Source organism: Hippocampus bargibanti, linkage group LG05 (assembly GCF_051943395.1).
Source record: "Hippocampus bargibanti isolate YZ-2025 linkage group LG05, ASM5194339v1, whole genome shotgun sequence".
NCBI classification, from domain to species: Eukaryota; Metazoa; Chordata; class Actinopteri; order Syngnathiformes; family Syngnathidae; genus Hippocampus; species Hippocampus bargibanti.
The window spans coordinates 7,980,793-8,005,177 of record NC_142738.1 but is presented as its reverse complement, the minus strand read 5'-3'; the positions used below and the strand labels follow the sequence as shown (position 1 = coordinate 8,005,177).

The 24,385-nt window shown below is 38.0% G+C and overlaps 1 protein-coding gene and 1 long non-coding RNA gene across 3 annotated transcripts in view; both read left to right on the top strand.

Moving 5' to 3' along the window:
* Nucleotides 1-2,403, top strand: part of tln2b (talin 2b) — a 136,383-nt gene extending 133,980 nt beyond the window's left edge. For both annotated transcript variants that reach the window (XM_088996139.1, XM_088996138.1), the window contains exon 57: nucleotides 514-2,403. In XM_088996139.1, coding sequence (XP_088852265.1) covers nucleotides 514-642 — 129 coding nt within the window. In that variant the 3' untranslated portion in view covers nucleotides 643-2,403. The remainder of the gene's footprint in view (nucleotides 1-513) is intronic.
* A 5,785-nt stretch (nucleotides 2,404-8,188) lies between these two features.
* Nucleotides 8,189-21,224, top strand: LOC148897711 (uncharacterized). The gene is made up of 3 exons (XR_016115100.1): nucleotides 8,189-8,231; nucleotides 20,221-20,340; nucleotides 20,953-21,224. It is a non-coding gene; the product is annotated as an uncharacterized LOC148897711 (long non-coding RNA).
* The last annotated feature ends 3,161 nt before the right edge of the window (nucleotides 21,225-24,385 follow it).

Below are 24,385 nucleotides of genomic sequence, written 5' to 3'. Positions count from 1 at the left end.
GCTCCACTGATTACTTGTATTGTCCTGACTGACGACTGGCCTGATTGCCCAATTTGCCCTGGTATCACCTCATCAGCATAACTAATCCTATTTTGCCTAAGCAATCTGTTGTACGAACGACCCAAATTGAACCTCACCCCACCATGGCGGTTTAGGGAAGGATTTTGCTGTTTTATGAAAATGGCTTCTTTTACTCCCCTTTCAAACAATCTAATAGAAGTAATCAATGAAGCCGCAGGGATTAGTCCTCTGCTCCCCCCAACCTGAGATCAGGGACCAATCATAGCAGAGTCCGGCACCGCCACGTCTAGACAGTAGGGATATATATATAGGGCCGAAACTACCAGTAAGACTTTAGTTTGCTGACGAAGCTTCTTTGATAAAAAGTGAAACATCCGACACCTTCAATGAAGTACAGATGACACCTGAAGAAACCTTTTCATCGATGGACCACTCCTGTACGACTAAGAGCTTACACAGACCACAAAATACAGTTTTTCCCATCGGTCTCAGATCATTGCGGCTCAGGAGGAGATGCTAAGGAAAGAGCGCGAGCTGGAGGAAGCCCGCAAGAAACTGGCTCAGATCCGACAACAGCAGTACAAGTTCTTGCCCACCGAGCTGAGGGAGGACGAGGGTTGACGGCCTGCCCGGGATTGGACGCTTTCACTTCGGCGCCGCTGCCTCTCCTCTCATGTGACTGAGGATTATACCGCACTCTTAACAGGCCCGTTTGGTAAGACAACCAAGTGCCTGTAGTTCCTTATGTATTTTGTGTGTACCTCGTGTGCGTTTCAGGCGCTTGCGTTTCTATAATGTCATGTTAACTAAACCGTACAACGCCGACGCGTCATTCATGTTAAAATGACGACGTGAAGAAAATTCTGAATCGATCATTGTTGCCGAATGTTTTCTAGGCAGTGAGCAGATGATCGTGGCCGTGTCTAGCTAAGGGTAAATCGCTTCTTTTATTCTATTTCAAAGGATCAAAACAGGCAGAAAGGGGGGGAGGATGTCACCGTTGGCTTGCATGCACCATCAAATCTCGACATATCAATGAAGCGACTAATCAATAGAATAGTCGAGCACTTGTGACGTGATCAAAACCTTAAAAAGCTTTTTTCCAAAATGCGATAAATGCCTCATGAAAAAAAGAAAATGGATTTTGCTGTGCTGCAGCTGTAACAAAGCGCTTAATAATAATATATTACATTTTAAGCGCCTTTCAAAGTTCTCAAGGACACTTTACAGTCACAGACAAGCATCGGTACTGCAGTATAATAAATAAAATATAATCACAAATACAATGCAATAAATAAAATACAATTATAAATAGAAAGAAGAGAGAACTACACAGAAAATGCAATTTTAAATAGTCACATAATAGTCAACACAAAGCAAAATAATAAACAACAGGAACAAAAACATGGACAGTTGGGCAATATTACAGACTTTCTCCATGTATACTCTATGATGTTTGAGTACAAGTCAAACACTAATACGAATCAATTCTAGATGAAAGAGCCTCCTTTTCACCAGTGGATCAGAGGCGTCATTTTAGGACAAACGTCTAATTATTTAGGTTTTTTTTTTTCCTTCTCAGCATAATCCAAATGGATTTATAGCGTTTTGGAGAGAAAGCTTCCAATTAGAGGCTTTGTGGCTGCCAGGAAAATTAAAAGAAAAAATATATATTTATTCTTGAGTGATACTTTTGAAAAAAATATATCTATATACGTATAGTTTTTCTTACAGAGTGGACCAGAAAGTTATGTCTTGTGACCAAAATGATCCGCCAGTTGTGAAAAACACAAATTCACAGGGCAGTGCAACAATCTTACTGTGGTTTTTTTTTTTTATTCTATTTTTTTATTTTTTGCACTCATAACAAAACATTTAGAGCTGCAGCGGAACTTAAAAGGTCAAATTCCGGTCATCTTTGTTCAAATTTAAAATCGTAAAAGCCTTTTTTTTTTTCATAAAACCTCTATTTTGAAACAACATTACAATACAATACATCCTAATTTACATAGCGCGTTCACAACAGCTGCAGCTGTAACAAAGCGCTTGACATCATAGTCAACACAAAGCAAAATAATAAACAACAGGAACAAAAACATGGACAGTTGTGCAATCATCATGACTTTCCCCATGTACTGTATGATGTTTGCGTATAGGACACACACTTGAAGTAGTTCGAGATGAAAGAGGAGAGGATGAAAGCCTCCTTTTCACTAGTGGATCAAATACGTCATGGTGGAATGTGCATGTCTGCTACTAGCTAAGTTTTGAAAGCAAACACGAAGCTGTAGCATCCATTGACAAAAAGAGGTTTCATCTCCTGTAAATCCGCTTCAATCATACAAGTGTAAAAATAATTTAGACAACAGCAAAATGTAAATATACGACAACAGCAAAATGTAAATATACGACTCGAGATAGGTGTTCCTCTCCTTTTTGATTTCAGAAGTTCCATTGCACTTATTATTCAATACATTCAAACTATCAGCAAGATTTGTAATTTTAAAGTATTGATTTGCAATATGTTCTCTAGAGTAGGAATTAAGACAATAAAATAATAGTCTACTGTATTGAAAATGTTTTTCTAGCAAAACAAAACACAAAACAGCAATACAAACGTTACATAACGGCAGTTGCGTGCACAAACTCATGCGGCAACATGCTTCCTTAAAGGACAACCGACACCTCCGGAGAAGTTGTGTCCATAATTTGAAAAATCACTTCAAATGACTTCTACTGAGCGTATTTTACAAAGATTCCACAGGATATAGCTATATTTTGTCTAAGACTCGCGCTGAATATTCAGGAAGTTGATGGCGATGCCTGACGTGACGTCACGTCTGGAATGCCCCTGACCGAGAAAGCGACACACAATGCATTTTGGGTACTTTGTTTGGTCTGTTGATCCATGTTGATGGTGAAATTAGAAGGAAAACACATAAATAATGCAATGGTGAATCGTTGTGTGTTGCACAAAGACTACTATTTGATACGAGTTGACACAAACTCCCAGCAGACAAATCAGCCCATTTCCAACGGAGCTTGGGCGCCATTTTGTGCATTTTCCGGGACGCTACATTGGAGTCCAGATGCCTCAAAATGAGACGGAAGGACTTCTTTAATCGATTGCAAACATGTATGCTTTCCTCTTCAGAACTATTTGAATCATATTCATAACTGGATGAATAACAAGAAAGCATCTTCTCCGAATCTGAAGCCATAGTTTTGATTCTAGAGCAAGGCAAAGACGTCCTGGCGTGATGTCACGAACAAAGGGGCGGGATCTTCTGAAACTCGCAATTTCCGGGGTCATTTTGAAGTAGTTTTGGGACACTTCAAGTCATTTTTATTGGTGTTTGGCATTTGACTAAAAATATCAGTATGCGGTTTTGGGTATTTCAGATGCTATTAAACGTTTTTCTGATGTCAGCTAGGAATCAAAAAAATGGTGTCGGTTGTCCTTAAAAAAATGAAATGGCAAATACCTGCATGCTAAAAAATCTATTTTTGCAAAGCCCAATTTATTTTCTCAACATTTCATTTGAGAAAATAAATCTGATTCAAATGAGTTGTAATGATGGCCACTCTTTTTCAATCATCGCGCAGCACATCGTTGGAACCATTTTGCAAGCTATTATTTTGGAGTCACTGGCATGTACATGCAACAAGCTTTTAAATACTTGAATATATTATAATATGTTGTGTTTCACTTGTTAAAATGTTGTCTTTCAACGTACAGTGATACCTCAGTTTACGAATGCTTTAGCTCAAGAACATTTCGCCTTACGAACAGACTAGTTTTCGGCGGATGAACACCATACCACACGGTCAAACAGCGCCACGGTGGCTGGCGCACTAGTTTTCGTCACCACCTTACTTTGAGTGCAGACGTGGTTTGTTATTGGGTGGAGTACTTTTGCTATTATGGGACCGAAAAAGACCCCACCACAGACTAGTGTTAAGCTGAAGAGTCCACAAAAGAAAATTACAGTTGAGCAGAAGGAGATCGTCGAAAAACCCGAACCAGGTGTGCGTTTGTGTGACTTAGCGTCCCAGTACCAGTATGCTAAGTCGACCATTGCTACGTGGGGCTAAGGGTTTTTCTGTGTTGTCTAAACAACGGTCTCAGGCAATAGAAGAGGTTGAAAAACTTGGGTTGATATGGATTAACAAAAAGCAGCTAGCAGGGGACCGTGTGAGTGAGGGTATTATCGCAGAGAAAGCACGGCAACTTCACTCGGATATCATCAGGAGGCAACTACATCAACGATCACAAAGGTAAATAAATCGTCTTTATTATATAGTACAATTTATTTAATTACAATACAATAGCACATTTATTATACATAAAATAAGGTATATTTTGCATAGCTTTTAGTAGAAAATAGCGTTTTATGGGGACCTGGGAACGGATTATTCTCATTATTAATGGTTTCTTATGGGAAATAAATGTTTGGCAGATGAACTTTTCGCCTTACACACACTTTCTGGGAACCAATTAAGTTCGTAAACTGAGGTATCACTGTACACCCACTCACCAAAAAAAGGCCAATTCTTGCTTGTTAACTTTCATTTGCTATCCGGCCTTGGCTATTCCGCGGCAAAGCTCCCTAAATGCTAACAAAACAAAGAAAGCCGAGGCTACTTTGGCCACTGCAATTGATTGACAGCAACTTTTTGTGAGTAGTGTGCTTCTTATTTAAAGATTATAGGCTTATTCGTCATGTCAAATATTTACATGTATAATAATCACAATTTCATAAGGGCACGTTGCATCCATAATATATCCTCAATGGTTCATGTACGCCGGCGTGCTGGGACTGATTGACAGCACGAATTAGCCAATCGGGTGCACTGAACTGGCTTGAGAAAGCTTCCATTGTTGCGAATCATAAGACATTCCTTCACTCGCTGGAAAAGGAGCCCGGTTGGGTCCATCTTCGATATCGGGAATTTGCCAGCAGGTTACCTCCTGCGTTGTGTCTTAGTGCCTTACTCGAGTTTGTGGTGCAAGCGGCTCAAGAGGCGTCCCGGTTGAAGTTTGAGCCTTGAGAACATTTTTTTTTTTTTTTGCTAATCTCCATCAAGGCCTGAACCGCAACATAAAGGAGTCCTTTGCCATACGATCCAATGCCTTGGCTGCCGGGCCTGTACCTGCCTATGTTGCTATTGTGAATACCTTTTTGGCATTGAGAAACTTTAATGGAATACTCACGGCATTCCTTAAGCATGTTTGTGTTTGAGGTTATGAGAAGTTGTTCCCCCCCCAAAAAAATGTTTTTTCTTTCCTTCTGTGTCATCGAACTACTTTCAAATGTCTGTTTTTACTAGTTAAGAATGGCCAGGAGTGCTGAGCAAAGGTCTGAGGCCGACATTAGCTTTGTGGTTTTGATGTCTTTTACGTGCAGGAAAAAAATAACTAAATACTGATTTATTACTTTTTTGGGGGTCAAGTGTAAGCACGGACCAATCACAAAGTACAAGAATGAAAATATATATATTTTTGTGAATGTGGCCATATTATTATTATTATTATTATTATTATTATTGTTAATATTTTATTATTATGTTGTTGTTTTGGTTATATTTTCTTAGTATCATTATTAGTAGTACTAGTAGTATGTTGTTTTTATTTTCTTTCTATTATTGTTATTATTATTCTTTTCTTGTTATTTTCTTTGTATTAATATTAGTAGTAGTGTTTTATTTTTATTTGTATTATTATTATTGTTGTTTTATTTTATTTTTATTTTCTTTGTATTATCAGTAGTAGTAGTAGTAGTCGTATTTTATTTGTATTTTCTTTGTATTATTATTATTATTACAGTGTATTATTATTATTATTATTATTATTATTATTAGTAGTAGTAGTAGTAGTAGTAGTTGTAGTAGTATTTTGTTGTTATTATTATTATTATTATTTTGTTACTATTGTTATGTTGTTGTTTTGTTTTATTTCCTTTTCATTATTATTATTTTGGTTTTATTTTCTTTGTATTATTATTATTAGTAGTATGCTGTTTATATTTTCTTTATATTATTATTATTATTTTGTTTTTATTTTATTCGTATTAATATTAGTAGTAGTATTTTGTTTTTTATTTGTATTATTATTTCTTTTTATTTCCTCTTTATTTTTTATTTTTCTTATTATTTTCTTTGTGTTATTATTATTATTAGTAGTAGTAGTATTTTGTTTTTATTTTCCTTTTATTATTATTATTATTATTATTATTATTATTATTATTATTATTATTATTATTATTATTGGTTGAGCCAATGTTGGGTTATTTATACCCTGGATTATTGGATTGAGGATTTGACCCAGCATGTTGGGTCAAGAATATCCAACAAGGCTTTCCAAACTCAAACACTGCAAACCACTGAGATATAAAAAAAAAAAAAAAAACAATGAACAATAACCCCCAAAAAAGTAACACAATGCGCTCTCAATCCACAGTTTACCTAATAAATTTGGGAAAAAAAACATTTTTAAAAAATGTTTTCTGAAAAAGAATGGTCTGCTATCAAATCAAATGACGGCCCAGTATTTTTGCCCAGCACTGTGTATTTATTGTCTGAATGATTTGTGCAAATATTCAAGCAAACGATGGGGAGGGACGTTGACTGTGTTACAAATAGATGTTGTGCAAAGGCGCGTGTCATTTGATGATATTTATCTGGTCACAAAGGTATTTTTTGTATTCATCACAAAATTAAAAAAAATGACTTTTTTTCTCCATTTGTTTCACTATTTAACATTCTTTCCAGCAGGGGGCAGCATTAGCCCGTGAAGTTACGCTTGGAGAAATCCTTCCAGTGGAATGATTGGCAAATCAGACCAAATATAGCCATGGTGCGGTATCTGTTTTTCTTCCCTCTTGTTCCACAGCTCGGATTTTAATTCACACATTCGTTCTTACATCAATGATCAAACCACTGATGATCTCACAATGTTACAAACATCAATTAAAGGTGTTTCAATTAATAATGTCAATTTGTGTTGACGTTTCACTGTTAGGTTGTAATCGTAAGTCACATGCAAGGGAAGACGACAGGCCTTGTAAATGATGTTCAGTGGTGTCCCGTCGTATACCGTGAAATCCCCCGTCAACACCATATTTGGTTCTTTACACTCATACAACGCCTAGAAAGAAGAAACAATGTGCCAGTGACGCCGCATATGAATAGTACTCCCCCTCTCTCAGTCGTTTTTTTTTTTTTTAAGATGCGGTCATTACCTCTGGGGGAAACTGCTGTTTAATAGGCCAATTTAAAATTGATTTTTAAAAATGGCAACAATATTCCGGATGAGAAATTTCCAAACGCAGTCCACCGCCATTGTGTTTGATGTCACAAGACCTCGCCATAAATAAAATCAATAAATAGATAAGTGAATGAATAAACACATACATACATACATACATACATACATACATACACACACACACACACACACACACACACACACACACACACACACACACACACACACACACACACACACACACACACACACACACACATACATACATACATACATACATACATACATACGCACCTGCCTGCCTGCCTACATACATACATGCATGCATACGGAAGGAAGGAAGGAAGGGTTTTGATCGACATTTCTGAAATAAACTTGCTCCAATCGACCAACATCTATTCACCCTCCCGATTCCAAATTTCGACTGTTGAGTCAACCTAACATGTTTATGGAATGTAGCAGGAAGCCACAGTCACCAAAGACTCCACACAGGAAGGCCAGAACTGCGATCTGAGCCGTCAAAATGCAAGCCAGACGTATAAACCGCTCACCGCAGTGCTGCCTACTTTTCACTTTTAATCCTACTAAATTCTTATGCGAAGATCTCCCCCAAGAAATGTTCCCGCTGACAAGTAGAACTGTTTGTCTTTTGGTCCATTTTGTTCAGGAAGTAGTTACACGCGCACCCCCTCCCCCATGAACATACCGCACACAAAAAATAATCCACACAAACTGTTTGCAAACACTTAAATGTCCCAGATAAGACCGTTTTGTGCTCGCCAGTTCCAAGTCGATGAAATAAGTGTATACAGTACGGCTGGGAGAGGTGGAGAGGGGCTGGGGCGGGAGGGGAACGGTGTTTGGAATTGTAAACGAAGGAAGCTTGTTGTGACTTTCAGAGCGTGAGGTCATGGTGGCATTCGCTGAAGCAACACTCTCCAAGGTAAAGCCAATATTCATCAGCTGACAGAGCGTCTTATTGCTCGGGTCTGGAGCGCATGACTATTTTAGGTCATCGGCAATGCCTCGGTCACATTCTGTACCGTCGCTCCTCCGCTTTTTATCCAGCGGAGTGAAAGGTCAGTGGAAATGGATGTTACTGTAACGCAGGGCTGTCCAAACTTTGCAAAGGGGGCCAGATTTTCTGTGTTAAAATGTAGGAGGGGGGCCAACCTTGAAGGACGTTCTTTACAAATAGAGACGCTCCCCAACTTACAAACGAGATACGTTCTGAACGGTCGTTCGTAAGTTGCTATATTTTCTATGGAATGTATGCCTGAGGCTTATATAAGTAGTTTTAAGGTTTATATAAGTATGTTTAAGGCTTCTATAAGTAACCTGTATTGTTTTGGACTGAAAATCAAACATTTAATAAAATATGCTCTATAAAGATATGTACACGTACAACTGGAGACAATAATACATACACTCAACCCGGACGTAACTCAAATAGATAGAAAGCTAGCTAATAGCTAGCTATATTGCTAGCTAGCTAGATAGCTAATATATAGCCAGCTATATATCCAGCTAGATAGCTCATAGATAGCAAAGTTCCCCATTGTGGGACGAATAAAGGTTTTCTGATTCTGATTCAAATAGATAGCCTGTTTGCTAGCTAGCTAGATAGACAGCTGGATAGCGAGATAAATAAAAAGAAGTGAAGAGAGGAAAAAAATAAAAGCAAAGTCAAGAGAAAAGACAAAAAAATGCTAAATGGGAAATTCAATGGGAAAATGGTCAAATAAATAACAGTAAAGTAATTGGTGTGCTAAAAAAGATTTCCCCTTAATCCTGTCCAATCAAAATCAAGAACAGCGTGATTGACAGGCGCTTATAAATGAAATATCTTATTATTATTATTATTATTATTATTATTATTATTATTATTATTATTATTATTATTATTATTATATGTTACTACAAAAATGTTCGTATGTACTGGTGTTCGTAACTCGAATGTTCGTAAGTAGGGGAACGTCTGTAACAGCAATTAATTGAAATAAGTTTCAGCAAGAAATTCTGTGTTTCACATTTGACAATGTGCAAAAATGTATCTACACCAGTGCCAGGGTTTTTGTCACTTGAATTCCAGGACCCACAGAATATTGAGTTTTAGGGCTACATTAACATTCAATACAGAGTAAGAAACCTTAGACTCGCTTTCATCAGGAAAAAAAAGTTAATTCCTAAATTATATGGGTCTGGAGTTATATGAGCTTGAAATGAGGGAGCTGTCTAAAATAAAATGCAATACATGCATATTGGTTTATATAGCGCTTTAACAACAGCTGAAGCTGTAACAAAGCGCTAACATGGAAAAATGGAAATGCTACCCTCTTGTGGAAAAGAAAAACATTGGTCTGGCCAGCGGTTTATCGGCACCCAAGCATGAAAAACAAAACCCGAATTCATTCTGGAATGGCGCTCGACGTCATATTTTCAATTCCAGAATAAATTCAGGAATGGCAGTGAATGAGCGAAGCATATGTTTGGTTTTATTCACTTCACTTTTTTTAACAGTTTAATTAACTTTTTTTTTGTAACTGTTGGACAGAAGTAATTATACTATTGGGTGCAAATTGCATTTCAAACATTAAAAAAAATATCACCATGGCCGTTTTGTATTTACAGAATTTTTAAGCTCAATAAGTAATTTAAAAATGACATTATTAACTATAAATGTTTATTGGATTTTTACAAGTTTATTCATCTGGAGTGAATACTTAAAAAAAAATGGCCAGGTAACGGTCGTAAGTGGAAATAGTCGAAATCCATTCAAAATGTTGAATAGAGACTCGGAGGCTAAATGAAACGCCCCCCTGTGGAGAGTGAGATGGTGGCTGCCTGGCCAAAATTGTCTTACGCGTTGCCGGCCTGCTAGCGCGTTGCCGTGCCAGGCGTAGAATATATATATATTTTTTTTCACTTAGCACACACAGGTAACAGCACGACTGGATTAATTCTACAGACGTTATTGATTTTATGACAGAGGCTGCGGGCCGAATGAAAATTGACCATGGGCCACACTTTTCTATATTCCTTATAAATACACAGCTAGATAGCTAATAGATAGCAAGTAAATAAAAGTTTCAAGTTTGAGGAGCCCTTCACTGTCCTGCAACAAATCCCACCCAGGAAGGTAAATTAAAAACAATCATTGTACAAATCTAGCTGGCTATCTAGCTAGCTAGCTATTTGCTGTCTATTAGCTATTTAACTAACTAGCTGGATATTTAGCTAGCTAGCTAATATCTAGCTAGCTAGCTATGATCTAGCTCTTATCTAGCTATCTACCTAGCTATGAAGCTAACTTAACTAGCTATTAGCTAGCTAGCTAGCTTTCTGTCTATTTGAGTTATTTCGCGTTGAAGTCCCCACACACCCTCGTCATTGCCCTGAAGTAACGGTGGTGAGTGTGTGAAAGGTTTACTCTCGTCACTTTTTTTTATTTATCTATTTATCCAGCTATCCGTGGAGCTCGCTATCTGGCTATCTAGCTAACTATGTAGCTGGCTATCTACCTGGATACCTAGCTAGCTAGCTATTTGCTATCTGTTAGAACTAGTTATATACACATCCTAAAAACATCCAATGTTATTTTACGACCTGACACTATCTATTAGCTATCTACTAGATAGCTAGCTATCTATCCATTAGCTATCTACTAGCTAGCTTTCTAGCTACTTGAGTTACTTCCGGGTTGAGTGAACGCTGGCGCGTTTGCTGCCGCTGCTCACCCACAGAAAAACAATTATCCTCTGACTGTAAAGTGACCTTGAGAGTTTTGAAAGCCGCTTATAAATGCAATGTATCATTATGATGATGATGAATAATATTTTGCTATCAACTTTAAATCTGTTGTCACATGATTTAAAGTGCTGCAGCCACTCCGCCATTCCCTATCAAAGATCATTTAGGGGGAGGGGTCATATAACATTCCTATAACATACTTTGACGCCAGCTTCGCGCCGAATTTACCCAGGTTCTTCCAGAGAACGAATGGGTGACACATCCGTGTGAAGATATCGATGGCGGTCTGTGCTTTGGTCCAGTATGTACGCAAGAAGCTTCCTTTAGCCAACATGTAAGCAAGAATGCCGAAGTATTTCCCTGTCAGCAGGGCTAAATCGGTCCAGAGCTGAGACTTCAACCTCCCCAGCTAAATTTGGCCGGCTAACAGCAGGAATATGTATTAAAATGATATCATTTGACACCCACTTACCCCATAGTTAAGTTCTTAACAGGATTCAATGTGATTTTTTTTTTTTTTCTTACGTTCCTTTTTCTCATGGATCCTTGCTGAAAGATGGAAAGGAACTTGCGGTGCCGACTGCAAGTGATCTGTGGCCTCCCCCCTCCCGGGATTTAAATCACAGCACAGTGAAATGCAACACTCGGTCCGGTTGAAACTTCTTAAGGCTTAATTTGGAAACTTTGCTTTAGGCTCATTAGATGACTGTCAGTTTATGCCCCCCTCCCCAACCACATACACCCCCTTTTTTAGAGCTCCACGCCCCTTTTGAAGTCGACCCATGTAGCGAGTGCTGACGAGGAAGGAGGTGGTCAGTATCCTCAAGGGAGGATGCTATGTGGGGGTAGCAGGTGTGTATTTATAATATAAAATAATAATACATTTCATTTATAAGCGCCTTTCAAAACTCTCAAGGACGCTTGACAGTCACAGGATTTTTTTTTCTGCGTGTGAGCAGCGGCAGCCATACGCGCCGGTGTTCACTCAACCCGGAAGTAACCCAATGCTTTTCTGCTTCAAGTCACACAAATCATAAATAAATAAATCCAACTTTGCTTGAAAAGCGAAATGCCAAATTATTGTGTGTGTGTTTTGGGTATTTTAGATGCTATAAAACGGTTTTCTGATGTCAGTTAGGAAACAAAAAATGGTGTTGGTTGTCCTTTAAAGGACAACCGACACATGCAGGCTGATATTTTTAGTCAAATGAAAAACACCAATAAAAATGATTTAAAGTGTCCCAAAACTACTTTAAAAGGACCCCGGAAATGACGCATTTCAGAAGGTCCCGCCCCCTTGTTCGTGACGTCACGCCAGGACATCTTGTCTTGCTCAAGAATCAAAACAATGGCTTCAGATTCTTGTTACTCATCCAGTTATGAATATGATTCAAATAGTTCCGAAGAGGAAAGCATAAATGTTTGCAATCGATTAAAGAAGTTATTCCGTGTCATTTTGAGGCATCTGGACAGAAATGTAGCACCCAGAAAATGCAGAAGATGGCGCCCAAGCTCCGTTGGAATTGGGCTGATTTGTCTACTGAGAATTTGTGTCAACTAGTATCAAATAGTAGTCTTGGTGCAACACACAACGATTCACCATCGCGTTATTTATGTGCTTTCCTTCTAATTTCGCAATCAACACGAAGTTTTCAGACCAAACTAAGTACCGCAAAATGCATTGTGTGTAACTTTCTTCAGTCAGTGGCATTCCAAACGTGACGTCACATGGGGCTCGTCATCACCTCGAAAACAAGACTTCCTGAATATTCAGCGTGAGTCTTAAAAGGTAAAATATAGCTATATGTGGTGGAATCTTTGTAAAATACGCTCAGTAGAAGTCATTTGAAGTGATTTTACAAATTATAGATGCAACTTCGTCAGTTGTCCTTTAAACATTCTTTTTACGTCATATTTTCAATTCAGTCAATGCATTAACAATGATAGGAGATCCTGCACTACTGGCAGAAAAGAAGTTCATTACAGGCAATGTGGTTCAAAGCCCAAGTTACTAAACACTGCATGTAGCTAGTCATATTGTGCCATGGTTAAGTCCTCTAAAAAAAGAAAAGAAGAGTTCGTTACCGGTGACAACCATTATTAAACGTGCATAATGAGATATTCAAATTAGTGTAAAAATCCCCCCTGACCAACTGCACATTGTCTGGCCCTGATTTGCGTTCTTTTTCTTTTGATCTGATGCGACTGCAGAGAAACTTTTCTGTAAGAAAGCAGGTGGAGCGGAGAGCATTCCTCAGTGTGGCCAAACCACCGTGGTCCACTCGCTATTGAAAAAAAAAACAAACACTGTGGAATGTCTCCATCGCCGCTGTTCCCCACACATGTTAAGCCCTCATCATTTTTGTGGCCACGTCTACTTCCTTTTCTCAGTCAAGCAAAGCCTTGCTGACTAAAAATGAACTTGTTGTTTTTATGAGGAGCGCCTATCATTCTTAACTCATTGACTGAATTGAAAACATGACGTAGAGCGGCATTCCCGAATTTGTTGGGGTTTTGTTTTTTCTTGTCGAAGTTCCGATAAAGCGCTGACCATGGCCTCTGGCAATGTTTTCAGATAACTCCAGACCCATATAACTTAGGAATTAACTCTAAATGTATTCCGATAAAACACTGGCCAGACCTCTGGCAATTTTTCCCTCCAATAAGGGGCATTATTAACCTTTTGTACAGCCGCCCCCACTTCACTGCAGAAAACTGCAGACCCATATAACTTAGGAATCAACTCTAAATGTATTCCGATAAAGCACTGGTGAGGCCTCTGGCCATTTTTCCCTCCCATAAGGGGGTAGTATTTACCCTTTCTACAGCCGCCCCCACTTCAATGCAGATAACTCCAGACCCATATAACTTAGGAATTAACTCAAAATTTAGTCCGATAAAGCACTGGTCAGACCTCTGGCAATTTTTTTCTCTCTCATAAGGGGGCAGTATTTACCTTTTGTACAGTCGCCCCCACTTCACTGCAGATAACTCCAGAAACATATAACTTAGGAATTAACTCTAAATGTATTCCGATAAATCACTGGTCAGACCTCTGGCAATTTGTTTGCCTCCCATAAGGGGTCAGTATTTACTTTTTGTACAGCCGCCTCCACTTCAATGCCGATAACTCCAGAACCATATAACTTAGGAATTAACTTTTTTTTCTGATGAAAGAAGAGAGTGTAAGGTTTCGTTACGCTGAATGTTTATGTAGTCCTGAAACTCAATATTGTGTAGTTCCTGGAATTTGAGTAACAATGACAAAAACCCTGGCACTGGAGTGGACACATTTTTGCACATCGTCTGGCAGTGAATGAGTTAAACAGGTCAGATACATCCAGACGTTTGACATCCACACTTCATTTTTAAAAGCGTGAGAGCCTCCAAATGACTCGGAAGAAAATATTTCCAAAACGGAGACAGGGAGAGAAGTGCAGCATCCTCCACAAGTACACGTCAAGACATTTTATAGGCTTCTGGAATGGAAAGAGTCTATCTTTTTGGACCGCACAAAGGGTCCTTAGAAGTGTCCTCCGACTCTGCTGCCTGTCTGCCTTATTCATGGGGAGAGAAAGAAACACAGCCCATATTTGGACACGTATACGAAAGAGTCGCCCCAGAGAGTGTGAACAGGGAAACAACTTGGCCCGTGACACCAGAAGTAAATGATTGAAAGCAAATATTTAAGGGGAATTGTCAACAAGATGCGGCACTGTGGCGAGTGTGCGCGTGCAGTCATAATTAGATTGGGGGAGGCGGCCGGCAAGTACAAAACAAGAGCTTGGGATGGAAATCAGCAGTTGGATATAACTCTCATATTATGTTGAGAAAAAAAAATCACCATTATGCTATGGGTCATTTTTACCCCTATGTAAAAATCCACACACAACAGTCCAATAATGGTGACATCAGCAACAACTGTTACTGAGACGTTATAAACAGACGAACCCTTTGGCTTACAAACTTTTTGGTTTACGAACGTTAAATTTATGAAAATTTAACCTTGGCATACAAACTTTTTTTCAGCATACATATAGAGCTGCCTCAATGAGTGATGTGTCGTACGCGAACGAGCTCGTTCTTCGAACAACAAAATGGCAGCTGACTGTTTTTGTCCTCTATTCCCTGCCCCCAGTCTTCGGTTAAAGCCACGTGATTGGGCAAGAATGCAGCAGTGAGGTGGGGTGGTTTAAATATTAAATAGACAGGCAGACGACAGTGAGAGAGTTTCAACTTTGATCGTTCAAAGGCAGAGTGTAGACTGCAAGGTTAAAATATCCCATCAATCAGGCTCCACAAACAACCCGCACAAGCCATCTGTACACTTGATGCAAAAGCTATCAACCCAGCTAAACAGAACACAATTGATGAGGAACTAGGTAGAATTATCACAGAGAAAGCACCTACAAGGGATCATTCCTCAAAATGGTGAAACAAAAAGGCTACGTTCCTCATCAAGTGTAAATAAAACGACTTTATTCTACAGAACAGTTTATTTATTTAATTATAATACCATAGGACATCTATTATGTGTAAAAAAGGTATATTTTGTGTAGTTTTAAGGCCTAGAAAATTAGGTTTTATGGGGACCTGGGAACGGATTATTCTGCTTTTAATGGTTTCCTATGGGAAATTATTTTTTGGGATACACACTTCGCCTTACACACTTAAGGACTACATAAAGATTCAATGCAGCGTAAGAAACCTTAGACTCTATTGTTTTATTATAAAAAATCAGTTATTTCCTAAATGATATGGATTTGGAGTTATATGAGCTTGAAATGAGGGTGGCTGTCCAAAATACAATACAATGCAATACATACATATTGGTTTATATCACGCTGCTGCCACTGCTTACCCGGAGAAAAAATATCCTGTGACTGTAAAGTGTCCTTAAGAGTTTTGAAAGGCGCTTATAAATGAAATGTATTATTATTATTATTATTATTATTATTATTATTATTATTATTATTATTATTATTATTATTATTAACAACAGCTGAAGCTGGAACAAAGTGATAAAATTGAAAAAAAGGAAATGCTGCTCCCTTGTGGAAAAGAAAACAATTGCCATGGCCAGTGCTTTATCGGCACCCAAACAAGAACAAAACAATACCCGAACAAATTCGGCAATGGCGCTCTATATCTGAATTTCAATTCCTAAATAAATTCCTGAATGGCAGTGAATGAGTTAATGTTTGACAAAAATTCCCCTTCGCCATCCAGTACTCTCGGTCAAAGCTGAGTGAACATCATCAGATATGGCCGACATTCCTGCTTCTCAATGTCTGTTGGGGAGGAACACAAACAAACAGTGTAGGCGGAGTCACCCCCCCACCCCGCCCCCTGACCCCACACCCCTTCTCCAGAGACCACAAATATTTCACCATAACTTCTCGCCGTATTTTGTGTGTGCAGATCTGGCGACCTTCACTTAAAGGACAACCGACACCATTTTTTGTTTCCTAACTGACATCAGAAAAAAACGTTTTAGAGCATCTAAAATACCCAAAACACGTAGGCTGATATTTTTAGTCAAATGCAAAACACCAATAAAAATGACTTAAAGTGTCCCAAAACTGCTTTAAAATGATCTCGGAGATGGCAAGTTTCAGTTCCCTTGTTCGTGACATTACGTCAGGACGTCGTGCCTTGCTCTAGAATCAAAACAACGGCTTCCGATTCGTAGAAGATGCTTTCTTGTTCCTCATCCAGTTATGAATATGATTGAAATAGTTCTGAAGAGGAAAGCATAAATGTTTGCAATCGATTAAAGAAGTCCTCCCGTATCAATTCGATCTGTCAGGACTCCAATGTAGCATCCGAGAAAATGCACAAGATGGCGCCCAAGCTCCGTTGGAAATGGGCTGATTTGTATACTAGAAATTTATGTCAACCAGTATCAAATAGTAGTTTTGGTGCAACACACGATTCATCATCGCGTTATTTATGTGTTTTTCCTTCTAATTTTGCCGTCAACACGAAGTTTTCAGACCAAACAAAGTACCCAAAATGCATTGTGTGTCGCTTTCTCGGTCACACACTCGGTCACTTCCACACGTGACGTCACGCCAGGCATCGTCATCAACACAAAAACAACTTCCTGAATATTCAGCGCAAGTCATAAAACGTGAAATATAGCTATATGCCGTGGAATCTTTGTAAACTACGCTCAGTAGAAGTCATTTGAAGTGATTTTAAAAATTATGGACGCAACTTGTCCAGAGGTGTCGGTTGTCCTTTAAAGTCTTATTACTGCTATGCTCAGCTTTTTTTGGGTCTTGTTTTACTTTTTTTTTTGTTTAGTCGATCGCAGGGGTCGGGAACCTTTTTGACTAAGAGAGCCATAAAAGTAAAATATTTAGAAATGTTTTTCAGTGAGAGCCACACGCACACGCGCACATACAAACGCTCGCATGCGCGCGCGCACACACACACACGCGCGGCCACTTTTCAACAAAATATCAGAATGTATTATTTAAAATAACTTTGTGATAGTACTCACCGTTAACATGAATGGTTTTCCGTTCCTCGTGATTGGTAAAAATCCAGGCAAACGATCGGAATGAAATTCAATTTGCCCGTCCAGAGGCGAAGTTACTGCTAGCTAGCCTGCACACGGCTCATAAGCTTCCACACTTGCTATCTGCAATCTACTTCTCGCAGAAGTATGTTGATGCTAACGTTAACATCGGGCTTGTTAAAATGTCACTGACATTCGACTGTTTCATCGATGGTATTGTATCATTGCTAATTAGAATCAGAACATTTTCTCTCCTCTAATGCTCCGGTGCATTAACGCTGAAGTGCACTAGTTGGGCTCATTTAAAGGGGCGTTTACCTGTTTCAACATGACGGGCACTATCATCCAATCAAAATGGCGCTTTCGGCCAACCTAGGTCAGTGTCATCCAATCAAAATTGCGCTTTCCGCGACTGCAGCCCCAACGGGAAATGAACGGCGAAAAAACGAAAATATGTATTTAGTTTTATCGGCAAGCCATATGCAATCATCAAAGGAGCCATATATGGCTTGCGAGCCATAGTTTCCCGACCACTGGTCTATCGTGTCATTTAATAAAAAGTTGTGTCATACTACAACACATTTGACTAATATTGTCATTCAAATCAACACATTCTCGGAATAAAAATATAAATATATATTGCTACTTGCTCGAGATTTGTACGGTTGCAGCTAAACAAGATTCAACTATTTTTTTAATTGGATCTTCAATAATCAAGCGATATTCCACTAGAAAAATTAGCATCACTCCCCAAATAATGACACGAGCGGTAACTGCCACTATCTCCTGTCCTTGATAGATTGATACCTTGGCTTATGAAATTAATTGTTTCCCAGACAGAGTGTGTAAGGCGAAAAGTGTGTATCCCACAAATTAATTTCCCATAGGAAACCATTGAAATGAGAATAATCCATTCCCAGGTCCCCATAAAACACAATTTTTTACTTTCTAACTTTCTAATTCTTAAAACTACACAAAACATACTTTATTTTATGTATAATAAATGTGCTATGGTATTATAATTAAAGAAATAATCTGTACTGTATAATAAAGTCGTTTTATTCACCTTTGTGATGGTCGTTGATGGAATGCGTTCTTGACCAATCACGTTGGTTTAACCGAAGACTGGGGGCGGGGAATAGAGGACCAAAACAGTCGTCTGCTATTTTGTTGTTAGGAGAACGGGCTCGTTCGCGAACGACACTCGTGTGTATCCCGAAAAATAGTTCGTATGCCAAGGTAAAATTTTCATAAATGTAACGTTCGTAAACCGAAAAGTTCGTAAGCTAAGGTGTTCGTAAACCGAGGTATCACTGTACTGTTAACCAGAACAGTGGCACAAAATAATTAACACTACCTTGTGAAAAAGTACCCGCGGTCAGCTCAAAATTCACAAAAACCCACAAAAAAGTGGGTTTGGAAAACCACTTTGTATGTTTTTTAACTCATTCATTGCCATTTACAAATTTATTCGGGAATTGAAAGTTCTGTATAACATAGAGTGGCATTCCCAAATTTGTTCAGGTTTTGTTTTTTCTTCCTTGGGTGCCGATAAAGTGCTGGCAAGACCTCTTTCAATGTTTTTCCCTTACACAAGGGGCAGCATTTCCTTTTTTTCCATGTTAGGGCTTTGTTCCAGCTTCAGCGGTTTGTTAAAGCGCTACATAAACCAACATGGATGTATTGCATTGCATTTTGGACATACGCCCTCATTTCAAACACATATAACTCCAGAGACATATGAGTTAGGAATTAACTCTTTTTTTCTAATGAAAAAAAAGGTTTCTAACACTGTATTGAATGTTCATATAGTCTTAAAATTCCTATTGAAAGTCCTGGAATTTGAAAATGACAAAAACCCTGGCACTGGAGTGGACACGTTTTTGCACGTCTTGCAGTGAATGAGTTAAAGTGTATATAAATCAAATACAACGTGTTTCTATTGAGGGCAACTGCTTAACTGATGGATGGCTGCATAATCCAATTAAACCCTCATAAAAGCTTGATTTATGCCACACACTTGGTGCCCTCTGCAGTTGATTAACAAAAACACATTTTCTTTTTTATGTATAACTTTTTGACCCATGTAAAGTGACTTTGAGTCCTTACCACAAAATGGTCTTAGCATAAATCGTACCTCAGAAGGTGGCCATATGTCTTTCCTCTTCGTGAGCCTTTACATTGTTCTTGGCAAGATCCTTCAAATCCACCATGCCCATAAAATCACAACTGGACCGCTTGTACTTGTATTCTTGTCACGCCAGAAAATCCCCCTGAACAATGTAAAAGGATGACAGATCGTCTCATTTCACGGCATTTCATGTGTACCGTGCTCATAAACTTGGCAAATGCTCACTGTCTTTAACGGAACACCTGCGGAGGAAGAATCTGACCTTTTGAGCAAAGGAATTTAACTCCTAAAATCCCCCCAACTGCAAACTTGAGCATAAAGTTGAACTGAATAGAAAAAAAAAATAATAATGACGTCAAAAGACCCAGCCCCCCCCCCCCCCCCCCCCCCAAAAAAAAAAAAAAAAAAAAAAAAAAAAAAAAAACAAACTCCTCCTGCTGTATAGATGACATTGAACAGTATTCTCTGCGAGTTACACCTTTCATGACAGATTCATTCTTCACTATGCCGTATTGTGTGTCACAGCCTTGTCGGAACACTCCAGCAGGTCCCAGTTTCCCCTCAGTTACAGCCAAGTACAGCTTCCAATCTATTTAAATGGATCATCACTTGGATTAAACCACACCGCAGGCCCGACCCAGCAAGGTTTGAATTAAGGCTTGGGGCTATGTCATGCACTCTGATTATGCCGAATGGTTATGACCCTGCATGGAGCTATCTTGTGTGTGTGTGTGTGTGTGTAGATAGATAGATAGATAGATAGATAGATAGATAGATAGATAGATAGATAGATAGATAGATAGATAGATAGATAGATAGATAGATAGATAGATAGATAGATAGATAGATAGATAGATAGATAGATAGATAGATAGATAGATAGATAGATAGATAGATAGATAGATAGATAGATAGATAGATAGATAGATAGATAGATAGATAGATATGAATGACGTAGCAAGTCTCTTAAATCGCTGATAATAACGAACGGTACAGTCCAATCGAGTGGACTTGTACAGAGACAACACAACATTATGTTCCAACATAAATTACGACAAAAAAAAATGTCTTTTTCTCAATTTCTCCCGTTTGTTCCTCATTAGAGATATATTTGACATGACTTGTACACGCTGTCACTTTTACGGCCTTGTTTATGAACGTCACCATTGCTTTAAATAAGTGATCCGACATTGTGTGAAAGTGAAGACGAGGTGAATATATGCATTGGGCTCATTCACAAGCACCTGTCAAACGCAGCTGCTGCCGCTCTTAAACAACTGATTCAAACTACAGAGACGATCTGGACCCGGATCAGGTGTTTCCGCACGCCAGATGGGTCCACAACATGCAACAGTTGTGTGGTGGTAAGTGGCTGTTGTTTACCACCAGTGACATTATAACAAGGTGCTTGTTCCAAGGGAATCGAACATGAATCATAGAACAAAGAATTTCGTACTAATACTATTTTCTTTTATACATTTTGAACATTTATTCAATATCAGCTTGTGCTAGTATGCTTTTTTGACACTCTAGACCAGGGGTGTCCAAAGTCGGTCCTCGAGGGCCGCTGTCCTGCCTGTTTTCCAGCTCTCCCAGGAGCAACACACCTGATTCAAATGATCAGCTCATCAGCCAGCTCTGAAGCAGCATCAAAATGGTCCTGATGATCTGAATCAGGTGCGTTGCTCCTGGGAGAGCTGGAAAACAGGCAGGACGGCGGCCCTCGAGGACCGACTTTGGACACCCCTGGTCTAGACCTCAACTATAGTGCACAGTTTTGTTTCACTCATAACATAGTTGTTGCATTGTGAAGAAAAAAAATATTGGGTGAACTTAAAATATGGCTCGTTATGGTGGTTGGTTAGTTAGTTGATTAGTTGGTCAGTTAGCTAGTTAGTTAGTTAGTCAGTCTGTCGGTTAGTTAGTTAGTTAGTTAGTTAGTTAGTTAGTTAGTTAGTTAGTTAGTTAGTTAGTTAGTTAGTTAGTTAGTTAGTTAGTTATTTTACAGTGTGGTTCACAGAATTTATGTCATACTGAAGTTGAAGGCAGAAGTGGGAAAAACATTACCGGTAAGACAGTATTCCTGCAGTTTTCCCCAAGAGAATATAAAGAGAGTTTGAGTATGCTCAATAATTTTTTAATATCAACCTGGATCAAATCAGTCAATAACTACCATAATAAGAGCATTGTTAAATTTATTAGAAAACAAAAAACAAACCCAAAGTTTTACATAGCTTTTGTAAATGAGATTGCGGGTGAAACTAATGAAGTGTTTCTCTTAAACACGGTCGCATTTGATAAAAAGAGAGATTTGGGACTTCTTTCATCAAACACAAAGCCCATTGAGATTTACCGCTATTTTTTACTGTGCTAACATGTCAGTGGTTAAATAACATAATGGATCTTATTTGCATTTCCAAAATGCCAGCGATATGTCTCACTATCGCAAACCTTCCCCTGAGTGCGTTTGAGATAATAACCATTAAATGAAAAATCGTGAGGGAAAGGAGAGCTTCTAGGTATGTACTGTAATACAGTATCCACAGTACTGCATCACATAAAAGTACTTTTCGTTGCTCTCTATGATTGATGTCAATCAACTTAAAGGACAACCGACGTCTCCGGACAAGTTGTGTCCATAATTTGTAAAATGGCTTCAAATGACTTCTACTGAGCGTATTTTAATAAGATTCCACCACATATAGCTATATTTTACGTTTTAAGACTCGTGCTGAATATTCCGTAAGTCTTGTTTTTGAGTTGGTGACGAGTCCGTACGTGACGTCACTGAAGGAACGCCCCTGACCGAAAAAAAGGACACATTGTAGCAGTCCTTCCATCACGTCAATGCTTGTTTGGTCTGAAAACCTCGTGTTGCACCAGAAAGAGCCAGAAGAGGGCGTCCAAGCTCCATATAAGGAATTTATCAGCCTGTGAAAACAGCCTGATTAATTCCTCACAGGAGCTCGGTGGCCATTTTCTGCCTCTTTTTGGATGAGACATTTCCCCCCAATGTTGCCTCAAAATGGCACGGAATAAATTCTTTAAACGATTGCAAACATGTATGCTTTCCTCTTCAGAACTATTTGAATCATATTCATAACTGGGTGTGTAACAAGAAAGCATATTCTCCGAATTTGAAACCATTGTTTGATTGTCCAGCAATGCAAGACGACTTGGCATGAAGTCACGAACTGGGGGCGGGACTTTCTGAAAATGCCCAATTCGCAGCTCCATTTTTTGACGATTTTGGACACTTTAAGTCATTTTTATTGGTGTTTTGCATTTGACTATAAATATCATACTGCGTGTTTTGGGTATTTTAGATGCTATAAAACTGAGGTTTTTCTGATGTCAGTTAGGAAACAAAAAAGTGACGTCGGTTGTCCTTTAAAATCTCAATGGAATAGGTGAGTCTTAGAAGTCTTTCGATCATTTACTTATTTCCGGATGCTTTTTTTAAATTTTACAAGTACTGATTCGCCAGGCGTGGTGACAATAATGTATAAACCCCACCGAAGCCCCGAACAAGACAGGAATTATTTTAAGAGACATATCTCATAGCATTGGACCTTGGACATTTGGCACCCAGGCTTGAATGAATCTTACTGACCAAGGCAGGTGCATGAAAGCGAAGGAGGTCCTAAAAATATCCAAAGTATCTTTGAAAAGATTATAGAAGACACTAGTGTGCCCTTGATCCACAGCCGTCTTGGATTGGAGGTTTGCTTTTTAATAAGCCACTTGAATCATTTCAGAGAGTATACCGTCAAAGATGCAATATTTTTAAATATTCACAATACAATACACGCACATGCCTCCGAATCAGAACCAAAACGAAATATGTATATCAGAAAATACATGCTTTTAAGATGCGATATTAAATAAAAAAATAATACAATAAAACAAATAATTATGATATTTATTTAATTAAGTTAAACAAACATCCTGATTAATATCCCTGAAAAGGACTAAGGAAAATAAATAAACAAATACATAAAAAATAAATACATCAGTAGATATGTGAATACATAAATGAATAAATAAATACATAATTAAATAAATAAATAAATGGCACACTAATAAATAAGTAAATGAAGGACTAAATACACAAACAAATAAACAAATACAAAAATGAGTGAATGAACATAAATACATACATAAATACATACATAAACACACATAAATATAAATACATGCACACAAACATGTAAATAAATACACAAATATGAATAAATAAATCAATAAATTGATGAATAAAGAAATAAATGCACACAAACCAATAAATACGTAAAAAAATTAAAATATACATAAAAAAATAATTAATTAATACATAAATACAAATAAATTAATTAATACATAAAAAATAAACTAATAAATACATAAATAAATGAAGAAATACACAAACACAAATAAATAAATAAATTGCACACTAATAAATAAGTAAATGAAAGAATAAATACACAAACAAATAATCAAATAAACAAATACAAAAATGAGTGAATGAATACATAAATACATACATAAATACATACATAAACACACACATAAATACAAATACATGCACACAAACACGTAAATAAATACACAAATATAAATAAATAAATAAATAAATAAATTGATGAATAAAGAAATAAATGCACACAAACCAATAAATACGTAAAAAATAAATACAAAAAAATAATTAATT